Source organism: Dipodomys merriami, unplaced genomic scaffold, assembly GCF_024711535.1.
Source record: "Dipodomys merriami isolate MVZ:Mamm:240054 unplaced genomic scaffold, mDipMer1.0.p SCAF_850, whole genome shotgun sequence".
NCBI lineage: Eukaryota > Metazoa > Chordata > Mammalia > Rodentia > Heteromyidae > Dipodomys > Dipodomys merriami.
Window position 1 is genome coordinate 93793 of NW_027206458.1, and position 20182 is coordinate 113974.

Consider the following 20182-nt stretch of genomic DNA (forward strand, 5'->3'; position numbering starts at 1 on the left):
TGAACAGTAGATTTACAGTGACTGATTGAAGGCCGGCAGGCGGGTGGGGGCTTACAAAGAAGCAAATAAAAATCTAATTTCTGCTAATTAGTACTCATAGGCTTTTCAGGAATCCAAACACTTTGGATATATTAGATTACTTAGGGGTTTGTAATCCTGGTTTAGCAAAGCAATTCTCTTTTTTGGGAGGTAACTAAGATATTTACTAAATTACTATAATGTGCTGCAAATTTGTAAACTTCATTTATTCTCTTTCTCAGGTAGAGATGTAATTTCTGACAGGCTTTTACAAATACTGAAAAGACTTAGCAAGTCCTCTTTGTTCCTTTAAAGATCTCTGGCGACTTCTAAGACCTTTTGGATTTGAAGACTGCCAACTTACTGAGGGAGAAGGACATTCAGGGGCTTCTCAAAAATCATTAAGTTTCAAGTCTTGGTTATTATTTACTATTTTCACAAAATGCCTCATGTTGTTTTGAACAGATACAAAAGTCATTTTTTACATTCAATAAGCATCTTAAGTATTATGAAGACTAGAAGGCAGGATGGCAAGTCAGCTATGAAGTGGATCGGAGGGGTGTCTGTCTCCTCCACCCCCACCCCTGCCATAGCACTGATGGGCTATTTTCATGTCAGTCTGCAGTGAAGGGCAGGGCTCTGGGCTTGGGCTGCGTGGGCACACTCCTGGTGTGCTGGGAAGCCTTCTCCCAGCTTCCCTACGTTAGACCCATCCAGTGCAGGGGAGGGGCCTCATCCAGCTGTTCTGCTGCCACTCCAAGACGGCAGAGTAACTATTTCCAGGATGTTTGAAGTCAGGTATTTTAGAGCCTCTATCAAACCATAGTGCTTTAATTTTTGATTTTTACTTTTTTTTTTTGCCAGTCCTGGGGCTTGAACCGAGGACCTGGGTGTCACCCCTAAATTTTTTGTTCAGGGCTAGCATTCTACCACTTGAGCCACAGTTCCACTTCTGACCTTTTGGTGGTTAACCAGAGATAAGAGTCTCACAGACTTTCCTGCCTGGGCTGAGTTCAAACCATGATCCTCAGATCTCAGACTCTTCAGTAGCTAGGATTACAGGCATGAATCACTGGCACCTGGTTAGAACAGTGCTTTTCAAATTTCTATGATTTTAGTCTGATCCAGATGGATACAAGGATATAATATATACCATGCAGCCCTGCCCCATGTTCACTTATTCATTTAAATACACTTTCCTACCTCTTCCTCACACCATTAATAACAGCCACAACAGAAATAGTCCCTCGAGGATGTATTTCCACGTCCTGCTTTAACTGTTCTCCAGCTTCCGTTTTTAATTTCTCCGAGATTTCTTCTGGAGTGGTGGAGGCCAAACACACCACTGCCTTTTTGTCAAGCATAGCTCACTCATCTAACAGCCCCTCCCGCTTCCTGAGTTCTGAGATGGACAGAGCTCAGCGTGAGCGACCCGCCTCCAACCCTGGTGCTGCAGTGGCTGCACTTACAGCTTCAGGAGTCAAAGCTGGCTCAGCATTTTGGTTGGGACCAAGGTTGGCATGGGTAGTTATGATGACACAACCTTTAGGATCAAAGGCTACAGGCCCTCAGAGAGGAAGTGGTTGCTCCCGTTCCTCGTTCTGGCTTTCACTCTGGTTCATCGCACCAGCTCAGACACCCCAATGGCACAAGGAGGGTAAGTGGAAGCCCAGCGGCCCAGTCTGCCCTAAGTGAGGGCCTGCTCTGAGCCAGCGCCGTCCATGGCCAATCTGCAGTAAAACAATCCTCTGTGTGTTGTAAAGAATCACAGAGAACTGTCGAACTGTCCCTTCACCCTCATTATATATTTTCAGTCATGACTCAATAATGAATCAATGAAATAATTTTATTTTTAATAAAAATACTATTAAAGATCTTGCCCCTCTACATTCTAAGAGTAACATACATTCTAGGAGTCTTCATTTTCATCAGTTTCTTTTTCATTTTAAGGAGTAGGTTTGTGATTTAGGGAATAATTTGGTCAGTGGACACTATTTGTTTCCACTGAGATTTTAAAAGCTAAGTAAAGTCACTGTGCACGGCGCTCAGAGCAAGTGCAAGGTGACAGGCCTCACTCACACGGTAAGCACACGCTGGGGAGCACACTCGCCAGGTTCAGATACGGATTTTTACTGAGCCGGACTTCTTTTGGAGGTTCCCCCAGGAGCGAAGTCTGGGTCTTAGCAGCAGTCTACAGTCAAAAACAAAAGATGGGGCGCTTCAAAAGAGGCAGAGGAAATAGAGGGGTGAATATGATCAGATTACATGCATGCATGGTCGTCAAAGTGAAATGCCTTGTTTACACAATTAATATATACTGTTCAACTAATAAACCCTACTTAAGAGGTTAGCATAAAGTTAGAATGAAGAAAGAATAAGGAAACACGTTTTTCAATACATCTGGTTTACTGTGACTAAAAACTCGAGGAACCTAATTGATGATATAAACTTGTGAAATACTTATGAATATTTATTTACTTTTATTTTCACCTGTTAATATTTTTCCTATTAAAAACATTAACATTCTAGACCTAGAACTGTGAGCTGAAATAGGAGGGAGGGTGTCCTGTACAATGTTCACACTTGAAACAGAAAGAACTCATCTTTGCCAGAAAACACAATGCAACCTAGACCTCATTTCTACAATAAAGCTATTAACATGAGTTACTAAGACTTTTTATTTCATATGATATAGCAAAAGCAAATCATATTTATCTGGTACTAAAAGTAACAGCCAGCTAAAAATAAATGAGTTTAGCAAACGACAAAAGCCAGGAGTAAGGGCTTGGATCTGGCTCACAAGACAGAGTGCAAGTGTTAGGCCCTGAGTTCAAAGCCCTGAACTCTACCCTCCCCCACAAAAAATAAGGCCAGAATGGTGTTATAGGCCTATAATGCCAGCTATTCAAGAGGCAAAAACAAAATTTAAGGTTCCTGAACAAAGCTATTAAGATCCTGTCTCAAAAAAGCAAGACCAAAACCAAAATGAAGTATGTTCTGGGAGAATTGCTCAAATGCCTAACATGAACATAGCCCTGCATTTAATTCCCCAGTATGGAAAAAAAATTCAACAAAATGAATTCCCAACTCAACATTTTACATAGCGCTAATGCTAAAAATTCACATATCTTGAATATTGATGTGTTTACTATATTTTCATACAACTACATAGGTATCATGATTTATATATTAAGTATATGATTAACTTCCTTTCAAGTTTAGAAACAGTAGGGATTATTTTATGAAGCTTCAAAAATTACACCACCTATAAAACAATCACATTTAGGCTATGGCTAGTATTAGAAATACCCCACTGAGGCTCCTGGAAGCATCTGTACCCATATGAGCCTATGTGTATGTGTTTGCTCACCTCTGGATTTATCTCTGTGCCTTTTGGTTGGCTCTGTTGCTTCTGGTGTCCGGGCAGCAGGCCTCCAGCAGTGAGGTTTGGGAAGCTCTGAAGATAAGGCTGTGACACTGAGAAATTGCCATCTGCTGTTCCCACTGTGGCTGGCTGTTTCTCCTGAGTACCGCCAGGCCCTGGCCCAGCCTGTCCAACACTGTGCTGAGCCGGGAAGAAGGGCAACATGCCCATCCCAGCCGCCACCGCTGTCTGCGCTGGAACCAGAGTAGATGCTGTGTACACCATAAACGCAAAGGCTGTTAGCCAGGCAGCAACAGTCTTTTTGACTTTGTTACATTATAGGTACAAGGTGGAAAAGTCTATTTTGTACCCACGAGAGAACTTTAAAATTCAAAAGGTAAGGCTAGGCTTTTAAGTTGGGAGGCTCCTTTGTGAAAAAAAAAAAATCTAAAACAATAACGCTTTCTTACTTTCAGAATGATCTCAATATTATTATATTTTTAATTATAAGTCTTGTTTATTTACAAGTTTATGTATATTTAGTGATTTAAATTATGTCATTACCTTAAAAATGCTCGATTTATCTGCTTCCACATTATTTATTTTTAAATTTTTCTTTCTTTTTTTGGTTGTAGGACTTGAACTCAGGGCCTGGGTGCTGTCCCTGAGCCTCTTTGTGCTCAAGGCTAGCTGCTCTACCACTTGAGCCATAACACTATTTCCAGTTTTTAAGTGGTTAACTGGAGATGAGTCTCACTGGGACTGTTCTGCCTGGGCTGGCTTTGAACCTCAATCCTCAGATCTCAGCCTCTTAAGTAGCTAGGATTAAGGGAGTGAGCCACTGGCACCCAGCCCAGCCTTTCTCTTTCTCTCGCTCCCTCCCTCTTTCTCCCTTTTTTCCCCCCCTCATTCTTTCCCTTCTCCCCCCCACTTCTTTCTTTCTTTTCTTAATGATACTGAGGTTTGAACTTGATAGGCAGGCACTCTACCAAATAAGCCACGCCCCTGCCCACCTGCTTCCATTGTTTAAAGATAGTAAGTTTTGAGTTTTATTAAATCCTTTGACAATAGGCTGGACTGACCCAACACTGGTTGGCTGGCTTCACCTAATAAAAACCAGGGTACCCAGCATCTCTTCTCAACTTAAGTTCAGTGTCTTCCCATTGCTATTTTTCTCCCAGATGTTGTTGTTTTTTATGTTTGTTTTTTTTTGGGGGGGGGTCCAGTCGTGGGGCCTGAACTCTGGGCCTGGGTGCTGTCCCTCAGCTCTTCAGCTCAAGGCTAGCGCTCTACCACTTGAGCCACAGCGCCACTTCCGGCTTTTTTCATTTTGCTTATGTGGTGCTGAGGAATCGAACCCAGGGCCTCATGCATGCAAGGCAAGCGCTCTACCACTGAGCCACCTTCCCAGCCCCCCCAGATGTTTTTTAAGCCTAAAGGTCTGGTTCTTCAACACCAGAATACCAAGACTTTTTTTTTTTTTTTTTTTTTTAGGGGAAGGGGGTGGGAAGGAATCAGTATTTGTAACTAGACAAACATTAACACATAAAAGTTTAATGTTTTTATTTGTAAGAAATAAAATTCTAAAAGAAATAAAAGTTTTAATGGGAAAATTCTTAATTATTCCACTGTTTAAAAATCTGTAGGTTGGGCTGGGAAGATGGCTCAGTGGTAGAGTGCTTGCCTTGCATGCATGAGGCCCTGGGTTCAATTCCTCAGCACCACATAAACAGAAAAAGCCAGAAGTGGCATTGTGGCTCAAGTGATAGAGCGCTAGCCTTGAGCTGAAGAACTGAGGGACAGCGCCCAGGCCCAGAGTTCAGGCCCCATGACCGACAAAAAAAAAAAATTAAATAAATAAAAATAAAAAATCTGTAGGTCATCTAGGCAGGTGGCAGACATGAAGAGCCCCAGCTATTCTTAGTCTGAAGCGGAAGGATCATGTGAACCCACATATTTCAAAACCAGCCAGGGTAACCCCATCTCAACTAGACAAAAAAATTATATGGAAAGAGCCTGTGTAACCACTTTAAATCTAACTTATGTCTCACAAATTCACTGACACAAATCTCACTAATAATTTTGAGCACTAAATGCTTAGAGATAGCTACTTAAGTTCTTTTTTCTTTTTAGTAAGATTACTTGAACACTGAATTTTCAGTACTTTTCAAAGAGCACAAACTATAGCAAGGCTTATTTAACATAAGTTATGATAAACACTTGCATCGCTTTTAGTCATAGAAAGTTCAAGTTTTCGGAAGGACAGGCTCTTTGATGTCCTAAAAATATCTTGATTCAACCTTCGCCCGATCAATTTCAATGTCAGAACTGCCTGAGTTACTCATTGAGCACAAGTGTGAAGACAGTTCCCTATATTTGGCTGACTTTTAAATTACTGATGACACTAGGTTTCCACTAAGCATGTCCATGTCTAACAGACTTTCAAAATCACATTCCAGTAAGAAGAAAAGCTATACTCCTGTCTTCAGATATTATTATTATTAATAATAATAATAATAATAATGTCTCCTTTGCCAAGTGCTGACTATTATCTACAGGACATATACAATGTTTTCTGTACTAATTTTAAAATTATTCAAATAAGTAAACTTTTCTTGCAAGTGCTAGTTATTCCTTTTATAAAGAGCTGAGGCGAGAATGAAATGGATGTGTGCATCTGCTGTCTGGATCTTCACCTCATGCTGCTGGGAGCTGCATGAAAGGTTAAAGCATATCCAGAAGGGGCTGTCTTATGTTGGCATGGTAGCAGACCCATCAATAACTTATCAATATTAAATAGAGAGAAGTCAAGAGGGCTCCTGAAATTTGAAATGTCTACTATAGCTCAAAATGGACCCTCCTATAAATAAATGCAGAATATAGGTAAATAGTCTTGTTTATTTCTGTGCTAGTTCTCGGACTTGCACTCATGGCCTGTGAACTACCTTTCAGCTTTTTTTTTTCCTCAAGGCTAGCTCTCTATCATCTAGTCACAGCTCCACTTCTGGCTTTTTGCTGGCTAATTAGAGATAAGAATCTCACTGACTTTTCTGCCTGGGCTAGCTCTGAACCACAACCCTTGGATCTCAGCCTTCTGCACAGCTAGGATTACAGGCCTCAGCCATTAGAGCCCAGCAGTAAATTACCTTTAAATCTCCAGCCTCAGCGGGACTGACTTTTGGCAAATACCCATCACTTACTTTTGCGTGTCTCTCCGTGATGTGCCAGCTCTGCCTTCAGAGGAAGTGCAGGCCCCAGCCCTAGAGTGCTGGGCAGGACCATAATCGGGGGCTCTCCAAGTAAGCCAGGCTTCTGCAAGAGGAGGAGGAAACAAAGTAAGGCTCTGCCCTTGGCTGACAGCTACAGCCATACACAGAGGACACACATGAAATCCACAAGCTGATCACCAGCCGGACTCCAGAAAAGGAAACGACTCATTCCAAAAGAAAATGTGATACTTACATTATTAGTAGGGATATTCTCAAACTTCATTAATTGTTGTTGTGCCAGAGATATGTGAGTCAGATTCTGAAGGAATACGTTAGAAGTACTACCCATAACTGAGCTCTGTGAATGTGACAAAACAGTAAGTTGGTTTAATTTTGAAAAGCTATCATGTTCATCTTAAAATTCAGTTCTCCAATGGATCTGAGTAGAAGCCACAGTGTTATCATGTAATACCCCTTTTCCTACTTTCGGCAGGGGTGTTTCATTTTCTCAAGAATACACAAGAAGTGACCATGCCATCATGTGAGCAACTCCACCTCTGCCCCTGCTGTCCTTTTCCTCTCTGCCCCTTGATGACACTGACATACTCACATGCTTGCCAATACTCACTCACTCAGCGAAGATGTACTGAGCAGCTTCTATTTGTCATGTACTATGTTGTATACCGAGAAATTTAAGACAATGATTGGGCCTCATGGATCTTATAGTCCCCCAGAAAAAGTGAGATTTTAATTACAAAAATACGTTAGATTGCCAGACATTGGTGGCTCATGCCTGTAATCCTCGCTACTAAGGAAGCTGAGATCTGAGGATCATAGATCAAAGTCAGCCCAGGAGGCAAAGTAAGTCTACAAGACTCTTAATTAACCACCAAAAAGCCAGGAGTGGAGCTGTGATTCACGTGGTAGAACACTAGCCTTGAGCAAAAAACCTCAAGGACAGTAGCCCAAGCCCTGAGTTCAAACCCTAAGACTGGCACCAAAACAAACAAAGCTTACAAAAAAATATGTAAGATGACAAATGGCAATTGCATGAGGAACAAGCAAGAGACTATGCAAATGCTGGGGGACTCTAGCATAGCCGAGACTATGCAAATGCTGGAGCTCTCTAGCAGAGCCTGCAAGATAGGAGGGCAGTTTCCTTGAGGACCGAGCTCAGGTGCTAAGATCTGAAGGCTGGAAGAGGTGAGTGAGGTATGGGCAGTTAGGGCTGTGGGGTGAGGTGCTGCAGACAGCTCAGACATCAGGAGGGGACTGAGCAGGAGAGAACAAGATCCTGGGAACAGTCACAGACAATGAGCTTAGGAAACAGAAGGAGCCACCTGCACAAGCTTTCAAAGCAAGCTTAAAATGTACCTGATTTTTCTCCTAACGCAAAGGGAATATTATCAATACTAACTCTACCCCTGTACCCAATTCATACTCTCCATACTTAATTGCAATCACTGTTTCATGTCTGTTTTCCCAATGAATGTGCTGTGGGACACTGGGTCATCAGTGATGAGCAGAGTATAGTATATGTGCTAATTCACAACAACAGTATGCTGAGGGAATGAATGAATAGAGATGTCATCAGTCCTGTCAGGACTGTGAGGATAAAAAATAAAAGCTGGGCTTAGGACCACATGTTCATTTACCCAACCCTATACAAGCACTTACTCCATTTCTTCTTTTTTTTGGGGGGGGGGTCCGGTCGTGGGGCCTGAACTCTGGGCCTGGGTGCTGTCCCTCAGCTCTTCAGCTCAAGGCTAGCGCTCTACCACTTGAGCCACAGCGCCACTTCCAGCTTTTTTTCTGCTTATGTGGTGTTGAGGAATCGAACCTAGGGCTTCAGGTATGCAAGGCAAGCGCTCTACCACTGAGCCACCTTCCCAGCCCCTATACAAGCAATTACTATATACCAGCTTTGCCTTTTAACCAGTACTATGGATTCTTAAAGAATTTCAAAGTAATACTTATTTCATTATGTTTGTCTCCAATATCATGCACATATTTGAAATATTTTTAAATGGTAAGAAAAATATTCCTTACTCTCAAGAGTATATGAATTTTTATAATACTTAATTTCAAGAATTATTCTTTATTTATTTGTTTCTATAAAAATGTTTGGAGGGTGACAGCAGTCCTGAGTTTAATCTCAAGGTCACAAGCTTGCTAAGCAAGCACTTTACTATTACAGCTGGGCCCCCAGCCCCTTTTGCCATTGATTGTTTTTGAAGGAGGGCTTTATTCTTGGAAAGCTAGTAAATTACATAGTCCCTGTGAGTTGATTAACTCTTGGAATACTGCATCATTCTTGTCTTTTGGGGTGTCCTGGTGTAGGCTGGATGTTGGAACATTTGGTTTGAAGGTCAATTTGTTTCACTAGTCTCTTTTAGTTCAGTGTTTCATTTTTTTTTTTAAGTTTTGTTTCTGTTGAGGCAGAGTCTTACTGTGTACTCAAGACTGATCTGAACCCATGATCCTTGTTTTCCTTTTGCCTTAAAAATTTTTAATTTCTTATAACTGTTATTATAAAAGTGATGTTATTATAAAAGTTATTAAAAAGTGATACAGTTACATAAGTCAGGAAAAGAGCACATCTTTTTGGACAATGTTACCCCTTTCCTTGCTCTTTCCCGGTTTGGTTCAGTCCATTTTTTTTAACATTTTTTTATATTATTATCTCTTTAAGTAGTTGTACAAAGAAGTTCCCATTCTATAAAACAGTGTATGAGTACAAGGTGTCTGACAACATTGTCGCCCATCACTCCTAACCCCTCTATTCTCTCACTTTTTTTCTAATTGAGGTTAGGTGATTACATAAATTTCACATATTTCACAGTAATGTGGAACGTGATCTTTTTTTAAAAAAAATTAGGTGCTTCCTTCCCCTTGTCACTAGGAAGAGCAGCACACACCACCATATCCAGCCACAGGCTGAGGTTGTGTATGGCAAGCGTTTTTGCCTTCAAACCAAGATCTTCAGTTATCTGCCTCCCAAATAGGGGAGGTGACACATCTGAGCCATGCTGCCTGGCTTATAAATCTTTTGAGTTAAGACTACATAAGCTTGTTTTGCACTATCTATCCATTATCTAGCAAAAAGATACATTAAAAATAAATACCATGAAACAGACCTCTTTCCTTCTTAAGACCCTACAAATCGGAGTCAACATAATTACCATGCTATTTTGATTAACTTAACTGGATCTGATATACTCATATGTGATATACTGCAGTTGTATTTATTAAGGATATACTTTAAAAGCAAAATACCAGCTGGGTGCTGGTGGCTCACACCTGTAATCCTAGCTACTCAGGAGGCTGAGATCTGAGGATCACAGTTCAATGCCAGACTGGACAGGAAAGTCAGTGAGACTCTCATCTCCAATTAACCACACGAAAACCGGAAGTGGCACTGTGGCTCAAGTGGTAGAGCGCTCGCCTTGAGCTGAAGAGCTGAGGGACAGCGCCCAGGCTCAGAGTTGAGGCCCACAACCAACAAAAAGTAAAAAGCACAATACTCAAGTAACTGCTAAGAACTCTGTGGGTTGAGAATGAGCACGAGGCCGTGGCCTGGCGCTACAGCCCACCACGGTGCCTTGACATACCTGATGTGCTTTACTCAGGTGCAAAAACGCAGGGGAGACGGATGGGCTTACCAGGTGGGACAGGCTGTGAGGTGCTCCCAGAACTGCGTGGGGAAAACAAGAGAAAAAGTTAACCAACGGACAGGCGAAATTAAAAACGAAATAAGCTCCAAAAACATTTCTTTAAACTTTCAGCAAATTCATCAGCAGTTTGGTGACATACTAATCTTTGGTTCACTGGTTAAAAGTGTCAGGCCACTTCCCTGACAATTCAACTCTGGAATTAGCAGAATTAACTCTTGAAATTGAATTCCTTTCTGCCATCTCTGTGAAACACTAAACTTAGGCTAATTCTTCTCTAGCCCCTAATGCAATAAAACAAGTTCAATCTTTTCATAAGTTCAGAACTAATTAAACCCACTGAATTTGCTCAGTGTTTTGTTTTGTTTTTGTTTTGTGCGTGTGCAGTTTCTGGGTCTTGACTTCAGCGCCTGGGTCCTGTCCCTGAGCATGTTTTGCTCAAGGCTAGCACTCTTACTACTTGAGCTTACAGTTCCACTTCCAGCTTTATGGTAGTTAATTTGATATAAGTCTCATGGACTTTCCTTCCTGGGTTAGCTTTGAACTGTAATTCTCAGATCTCAGCCTCCTGCCTAGCTAGAAGTACAGGTATGAGCCACCTGTGCCTGGACAGTGCTTTCTTGGGGGAAAGGAGGATGCTAAGAGAAGATAGTGGAAAGATATGATTCCTGTTCTTAGAAATCTCCTGCAGGGGCTGGGAAAGTGGCTCAGTGGTAGAGGGCTTGCCTTGCATGCATGAAGCCCTAGGTTTGATTCCTCAGCACCACATATACAGAATAAGCTGGTTGTGGCACTGTGGCTCAAGTGGTAGAGCGCTAGCCTTGAGCTGAAGAGCTGAGGGGCAGTGCCCAGGCCCAGAATTCAGGCCCCACCACCAACAAAAAAAAAAGAAAAAGAAAAAGAAAGAAAGAAACCTCCTGAAAAAATAATCTATGCACACAGAAATATTTACACACTAAAAACAAAAGACATAACAATAACACTAGGCAGAGAAAGAGGAATAAATGATAAGCGTATTCTATTCAAATCTAAGAGTTTAAATATCAGAGTTCATTTCAGAAGAGAATAAGATAGAAAATACATGAAGATATTTCACCTAAGTATTATGAAGCAGATGGAAATAGTCATACATACAAAATTACACATATATAATTTACAAAATATTCAGTTCCAGAGAAGGAACTGGTAAAAGCTTTTCATAATGAACAAGTAGCAAAATTGAAAAAATAAGAACAGTGCCAAGCATGGTGACACAGGCCTGTAATCCTAGCACTCCGGAGGCGAAGACAAATGTGTTAACTGAAATATGGTAGATTCAAGGGGAACTTCAAATAGTGTAATTCCTTAGAAAGCCAAAACCAAAGTAGTAAAATAAAACACCAGGAAGCAAGTACTCAGAAGGGGTAGAGTGGGGCAAGGGGAAAAAGGTAAACAAATGAAGAGGAGATAATGAAGACCAGAGTCCAATGTTTATCCTACAAAATTAAGAAAGTGAGGGAAGGGTAGATAGGGGAAGGATGGGTGAAGAATGCTGAAAGGGGTGACACTCATAAGATGCATGGTATCTGTGAACTCTTTGTTAAAAAGCACCTCCTTTGTACAACTACTTCAAGATAATTTTTTTTAAAAGGATCATGGATTCGAGATCAGTCTTGAGTAAACAGTGAGACTCTGCCTCAACAAAAACAAAACAATAAAAAAACGAAATACTAAACTAAAAGAGACTAGTGAAACAAATTGACCTGAAACCCAAATGTTCCTGCATTTGAGCCTATACCAGGATACCTCAGATGACAAGAATGATCCAGTATTCCAAGAGTTAAATCAACTCACAGGGACTATGCAATTTACCAGCTTTCAGCATTGTCAAAGGTGGTGCTACCCACTGCATATGGCAATGAAGTGTTTATTTACAGCAGAATTTTAAGGTCACTAGAGTAATGGGAGGTTATATAGCAGGGGACCTGTTAGCTTTCTTTTACATAGGTCAGTGTGGAAAAGGCATGTTGGGGTGGAAAACTATTATATAGAAAGAACTTGCTTGCAAGCTCTATGTCTGCAAATTGAGTGCAGATATTTAGGAAAGTATGACTTCACTAACAAAATAACTAGAAGAGGTTTTTTTAATTTCGGAATTGAAATCTAAAGAATGATTGTTTAGCTATTAGGATACTCTTATAACAAAGTAAAGGTAGAAGAACATTCCATATGCCTCACCGAGTTCTCTCTCAAGCATTTACATATGATCATACCTTGATCATACGTGAATATAATCATACCTTGAAGCAATAGAATCCATACTGACATGTGTACTCAGTATATGTTTGATTTGCATGTCATTATTATTGATACCATCCTTTTTCTATTTCAGGATTCCATCCAGGGCACTATACTTAGCAACGGCTATATCTCCAATGCTGTAACAAAGTCATCCAAACCCCAAGTTTACTATGATTGGATGACCTTGACTTATTTACTAGCTGACAATGGTTTGAGGGGAGGGGTCTACTGTTCCATTTCCACAAACGCTTACAATGTATTCCAATCAATCTCACCCCTCTATCTTTCTCCTTGTCCCTCTTCCCCCATTTCCAAAACCATTTCAGCAGGTTTCACTCTTGCAAATAATTCATTCTGACTACATTCAACTTGCTTCATACTTAAAGAATTATTTTAAGACAAATCCCCTCCTAATTAAAGAACACGTAGGGCAAAACATGGAAATTACCAAACCTACAAAGCCTCATGTATCACCTACCAGAGTGAAAAGATATTTCCCTCAAAATAATGATCATGGGAAATACAAATAACAGATGTCAAAACATTTTTTACATGACATTAAAGTAGTAATCTGGCAAGTGTGATGAAAGGATTTGCTAACATAACATAAAATACAAACCTACTTGACAATTTAGAAGATATTTTATTAAATATATGCACAGACAGTTATGTTCATATAAATTTCTTAAAAGTGGCTACATTAATATAAAAATTTCAGAGCAAAGAATAATTCTAGAGAAAAAGATGATAATTTCATAACAATAAAGGTGCCAATTCATGAAGAAGATACAAAAATCCTAATTGTCTGTATACCCAAAAACAAAGCTTCAAAATAGATAGTGTGAAAATTAACAGAACTGAAAGGAAAAGTAGGTAAATCCACAATTACAATTAGAGATTTCAAATGCTCTCCTCCCCTTTTGGGATAGTCACTCTACTCTGCTGTGAACTCTAAAATATATCGGAAAAAAAAAAACCAACTCAGGCTGAGCACCTTTCTCCTACAGTAAAACACACATCACTTCTGACACCAGAGAATACCTCAAGTCTTCTTTATCCCCACAAACATTCTGTCAGTTTATCAGTAACTGAGAATCCTAGCCAGGAGTGATGAGCAGATGTGAGGCTGGGACATTTTCAGATTGTTATTCCAAGGCTAAGTCCTAGCTATTTGAGATCTGAAGATTATAGTTTGAAGACTGCCTAGCTTTCAGGAAAGTTCATGGGATTCTTATCTCCAATAAATTATCAAAAAGCCAGAAATGGAGCTGTGGCTCAAGCAGTAAAGGACTAGTTTTGAGCAAAAGAAGCTCAGGGACAGTATCTAGGTCCTGAGTTCAAGTCCCAGGACTGTCACTGGAAAAAAAAAAAGTAGAAGTATGAAAGTTTTAGGAAATAATGTACTACAACTCTTGTTTATACTTAATTTTATCTTAGAAAAGGAAAATACTAAGCTTCACCATTTCTTAATAAATGGACTGCCAATGGTAGATTGATTTGGTATATAACTGATAATACTCTAAAGGGTAAAAATATATTGGAGTTTGGGCTACAAATTTATTTTACTGATATAGTTTCACGGAATAAATGAATGAATAAATAAATGAGCAGAAAACTGTGAACTGGGAAACAAAAACCAGGGAAAACCAAACCAAAACTGATGAGAATTCACAGAATTGTCTTCCAATATTAGGAAACTATACCTCTGGAAAAAGACAATTTATTTTGTTTCTTCAAAAACATAGCAAAGGAGTAAAACTTACAGGGATTACGACCTAATAAAAGAAATTTCTAAGACAGGTGTGCTGGCTCAAACCTAGAATGCTACCTAGCAGGCTGAGATCAGGGAGATAATAGTTCAAGGGCAGCATGAGCAGAAAAGGTCAGGAGACCCCCATCCTCAATCAATAAAAAACTGGGTATAGTGGCATGTGCCCGTCATCCCGGCTGTATGGGAAACATAAATAGAAGAACTGTGCTTTAGGCTGGCCCAAGCAAGACTTTTTTTAATGACTAAATCCAAAAAATAAGGAAAAAAAAAAAAGGTGGGGTGTGGCTCAAGGAAGGCCTGGTAGTAAGCATAAAGCCTTGAGTACAAACCCAGTCCTCTTAAGAAAGAAAAGACATTCCTAGTGATTAAAATGATGAAATCAAGAAACAAACTGCCTTCAGAAATAGTGAGATTTTTATTATTTTGTGTTCAAGATGGTATTTCTATGTTGTAGACAAAATTTCTGAGTGCATAATAGTCTAAAACCTGAAAACCTCCACAGTTGCTTCTGATGCAGAAATACAAATACAAATATTGCTGTATAATGAAGAGTCTGGGCACAGTGGTTCATGCCTGTAGTCCAAGTGTGAGACCATGGGTAAGGAAAAGTTAGTTCTATATCAAAGAACTAGCTAGCTGTGGTGGGTGGGTGCACACCTGTAATTTCAAACCTGTGGGAGGCAAAAGTCAGATGATTCCAGCCCAATACTGACTTCAGGCAAAAGTGAGAGATCCTACTAAGGCCAGAGGCATTGCATCGAAATGCTGGTACACACACACACACACACACACACACACACACACACACACACACACACACACACACACACACACACACACACACACACACACACACACACACACACACACACACACACACACACACACACACACACACACACACACACACACACACACACACACACACACACACACACACACACACACACACACCCTAGATTTTTGTCTCTGCTCTCTGGGAGGGAGTTGCAAATTTCCCCATTGTCCTTGTTATGCTAAGAAGATGATGAAGGTGAGACCATGGCTGGCCTCAAGATGAAGATGATCAAGGCAAAGGCTGAGCAGGACTGTATAATTAGAGTGGTGGGGCTGTTAGCCTGTTCTGTCAGCTCCATCTCTCACCCCCCAAGGAGAAGAGGGGGACCACAAACTGAATTCTGAGAGACCCCCACTGAAAATCCTCAGCTGGCTTGACATGATGAAGGGACCTGTTCCAAGAAGTGGTATGGTAATGATTACTTGGTTTCAAATCATGCCAATGAAGAAGCTAGACTTAAGGTTTAGTATTTAATCTGTATTAATGGTAAACAAAATAGGAAACACGTAAGCAGATTGTAACTTACAAAAAGCACTCAAAATACACTGCTGTCTTAGATAACTGATTAAAATTAAAAAATGTTATTTATTTGTGGTTTTTAACATGTGAACCCTTTTTCCACATTCAACACATATGGTGGCCCAATCAGCTTCGCTAATTGGTTCGCTGTGGGTTAATGAGGATTCCTGCTTACCTGGTTTGACGCCTCGTCCACACAGCTGCGGCTGCAGAAGAACTTGTAACATGGCGGGGTTGTTTAAACTTCTCATAATTTGTACAGGATTAGGCTCTGGAAGTAATCCCTTTTGATTACTGTGTGTCTTCCATGAATACAGCAACGAACATTAGAACAAGCGTGGATACAAAAGACAGCGTTTTAAAGGCTTTCCCCTAGCAATTCTCATGCATCAAAGATCTATTCTGACTAACACAACTTGAACTAGTTGTTTGCTTTCTATCCAGCTTTTAAGTTAATTTAGCTGTTCTATTTTACATATGACATGAAATCTTCATGAATGTCAATTAAATGTCATTTGTTTTCACAAAGACTCACGTCTAGGAGAACAAATCTCTTCACAATAGGCACATAAGAGGGTAACAAGGAAAATCTGAATTAGCTACCAAGGACAGAACTTGCTGACACAATATGTATCTTCAAAACTACACAAGAGCCTTACTATACTGTTGATCTGAATACTAATAATGTAGCTTGTCTTGAAAATAATTTTTTATATTGCAAATCTAATACAAAACTAAAATAAGCTGACTTTGTATACAGGTAATTGGATATAACTATTTGGTTTTAAAAATAACTAGCCTCGGGCTGAGAAGGTGGCTCAGTGGTAGAGCGCTTGCCTTGCATGCATGAGGCCCTGGGTTCGATTCCTCAGCACCACATAAGCAATAAGAAAAAAAGCCAGAAGTGGCTCTGTGGCTCAAGTGGTAGAGCGCTAGCCTTGAGCTAAAGAGCTGAGGAACAGCGCCCAGGCCCAGAGTTCAGGCCCCACAGCCGGACCCAAAAAACAAAACAAAACTAGCCTGATCTATGAAAATCTATAATAATAGAAAAGAAAAACACGAAACTTCTAGTAATGAGAAAATGGAGACTTGAATCAGGAAATCTGGTTCTCCCAATCTAGACGCTGAAACTGAGAGGGAAAGAAGATGACTCTGAGAAACTGCCATAAACCTGATTTTAAAGCAACAACAAATCCTTGGGGGGGGGGGGGGGGGAACGGTGTGCAGGGAACCAGAACGGTTGCAGGAGAGAGCCTGGAGCCACACAGAGCAATTCAAGGAAGAGCTCTGAGTTCACAATGAGATCTTTCCTCTACATTGCCTTCAGGGGGGCTGGCTCTCCTGGTCAGCCAAACAAGGCAGAAAAACAGCAGCAAGGCCCAGTGACAGCCAAAGAATAGAGGAATTAGTCGGGGGGCCATGCAAGCTCAGGGACAGTGAGAAGCAGATACATAAGATATGGGCAGGGCAGTCTCTGGGAGACTCTTATCTCCAATAAACCACTCAGAAAAAGCTCTAAGTAGCACTGTGGCTCAAGTGATAAAGTGCTAGCTTTGAGCAAAAGAAGCTCAGGTCAGTATCTAGGCCTTGACCAAGCCTCAGGACCAACAACAAAAAAAGCTGGGCTGGAGGCATGACTCAAGTAGTAGAGTGCCAGCTATGCAAGCAACTGATGTAAGCATGAGGCAGAGTTCATTCAAACCCTAGTACCAAAAAAGGTTTTGTATTAAAATCCCATAGAAAACATCACATAGAAGGATAGCAGTATGTATGTATTTTGCACTTCATAACTTATTTTGAAGATTGAGAAAAACTGAAGATGTTCCACTGTTGCTGCTAGGTAGGTAGCCACGAAGTGGCCTGTGTGTCAGTCTAAGTGAGGACTTAGAACTGCTAGAGCAGTTCTCATTAAAGAATGTGGATCAATGGGGAGGTGGAGAAGGAAAGGGATAGGAGAAGAAAAACAAAAGAGGGGGTAACAATGCTCGACAAGAAATGTACTCATTACCTTAATTAAGTAACTGTAACCTCTCTGTACAGCATCTTTACAATAAAATAATTTTTTTAATGTGGAGCAAGAGAGCAGCCTACCCAGTATGAGGATGGGAAGGATAACTCACATCACAGTGGAGGATGGATTAGAAGACTAGTAACTGAGGGACCACATTGGGAGTGATTCTAGTCTCACTGGTAAGAAAAGATGAGACTCTTGTATAAAATAAAAGACTGATATGGCCACAAGGATATGCAATTTTTGAAGCAGAACTGAAAAGATTTGATATTTTTCCTACAAGCAGATCTGGGTATGGCTAAGGGTGAACATGACTGACTAAGTTTATGGCACACAGAGTTTAAGTTTGATTATATATATAACTTAGGACCTGGAAAAACACGCCTCTGGGAAAAATAATTTTCTTTGGAAATGTTGAAACAATTTCTTTAACAGGAGGTTAGGAGGTCTAATCTATTCTAACCAATCACTTGAAATATAGATTATGGCTTAGCGGATATATACATGTGAGTTACTATTAATAGGCAATAACTGAACAATGAAGAGCATCTGCGAGGAAGAAGGAGAAAGAGGAAATACAGAAGCCTGCTGGTACTATGCTAGGTGAAGGAAACAAGTTAGGGCAAAAACAGAAGCAGCAGAACACCACCACTGTGGCAGAATTCATGGTAGTCGTTTTCATATTTTTATTTATATTTATTTGTTGCATAGAGGGTTTCATTGTAAGATTTCTATAGATGCTTACAATGTACTCTGGACATTGAGAATTTTTTTTTTTCATGTTTCACTTTGTATTGAGACAATATCTCCCTTTTAGCTGAGGCTGGACTGGACTGGCTATGCAGCCCAGGATGGTAATCCTTCTGCCCCTTTCTCTTCAGTGGTGAGCCCTGGTGATCCTCCTGCGTCTGCCTTCCAAGTGCTGGGATGATAGGCCTTTACTACATGACCATAGTAGAGACCTTTTTTTTTTTTTTATTGTGAAAATACCATTCAGAGGGGTTACAATTACATGGGCAAGATAATGAGCACATTTCTTATCAAGCATTGTTGCCTCTCCTTTGTTTCCCCTTCCCATCTCTTCCCGTCCCTTTCTGCCGACCCCCACCCAATCCTACCCCCATCCCTATAGAAGAGTCCTAAGAGTGCCAAGATCAAATAATAAAAGACTGAAGAAGGCCAGGTATGAGTGGCTCACACCTGTAATCCTAGCTACTCAGGAGGCTGAGATCTGAGGATTGCCATTCAAAGCTACCCTGGGGAGGAAAGTCTATGAGACTCTTATCTCCAATTAGTTACCAAAAAGCTACGAGTAGAGCTGTGGCTCAAGTGGCAGAACACAAGCTTTGAACAAAAAAAAAAAAAGGGCCCAAGGACAGTGCCTAGACCCTGACTTCAAGCCCCAGGACTGGCACTAAAACAAGACTGAAGAATACCCATTAGATATGAATACTAAAAAAATCTCTGCTAATCTCCATGAGAGTATAGTCACTTTAGTAGCAAAGGCAGAAACTATAATGCATGAGTTAGGCTGACAAGGAAATGGGTAAGAAATGAGAATAATGAATGGGACTCAACTTTTTTGAGAAATTCTGATTGTATAGTTGTAAAGAACAATATCTGGAGAAGTCTCTCTCAATAACAACAACAAGAAAAATCTATATTTAATGAAATAGTACGCAATGATGAAAAGAGTCAAGATAGTACAAAAAGCAGACATATAAGTCTCTAGGACTTATAACTGATCCAAAAAAAACAGATTCAATAATTTACACATATAAATAGTATTCCTCCTCCTCCTACTACTACTTGTAGGGCATCTTCCCCAAATGAGGACCATCACCTATGACACTTCTAATGATGAGGCTGTACTATGGAACAGGAATGATGGTTTCATGTCAACAAGCTTGCTCCTCTCTGGGCTCCTTCTCAGAAGCAGAACTAAGACAATAAACAACCATGTCACCCTTTGCTCAGAGCTGCTTAACTAAGCAGACTTCTCTTCCCTCCCCCAATTCTTCTTCTAAAACTCATGCTGTGCCCCAAAGATGGGCTGAAATGCTTACTTTGTGTTCCCATGCCATATTAATCACTTTCCTTTATCACTGCTTGTCTCCTTATTTGGCATATTGGGCTAAGTGGCTGGACCTGGGATGTGAGACCCCTAGAGTCAGAGGTTACAGAGGCTCTGCTTCCTCCAAGAGAGCAGGGATCTCTAATAAACAGCAGTGAATTCTGACAGCTCTCACTATGAATGAAGCCAGCACCAAGTAAGTACTTGTGGGATGAATGGTATTAATCAAAGAAGGAAGCCAGAAATAAGAAAAATTGCTTGAATGAATCTAACATGTAGCCTTCAGTCTCTATAAAGTAGAACCCATGATCATGTGACAGAAAGAAGGACAAAAGCAGGAACAGGGTGCAGATTTTAGACACTGCTGTGGGAAATGCCAAAGACCAGACGAGTGACAAGCTGCAGGCTGCTGGGCCAGCTCTCAACA

The 20182-nt window shown here is 40.6% G+C and overlaps 1 protein-coding gene across 1 annotated transcript in view; it reads right to left on the reverse strand.

Moving 5' to 3' along the window:
- Nucleotides 1–20182, reverse strand: part of LOC138820277 (ribonucleoprotein PTB-binding 2-like) — a 74444-nt gene that overhangs the window by 11031 nt on the left and 43231 nt on the right. Inside the window, exons 5-10 of the mRNA XM_070011971.1 lie at nt 15846–15972; nt 10203–10285; nt 6845–6949; nt 6583–6694; nt 3389–3654; nt 2098–2209 (exon numbers count right to left, since the gene is read on the reverse strand). Of these exons, the coding sequence (XP_069868072.1) occupies nt 2098–2209; nt 3389–3654; nt 6583–6694; nt 6845–6949; nt 10203–10285; nt 15846–15972 (805 nt within the window). The remainder of the gene's footprint in view (nt 1–2097; nt 2210–3388; nt 3655–6582; nt 6695–6844; nt 6950–10202; nt 10286–15845; nt 15973–20182) is intronic.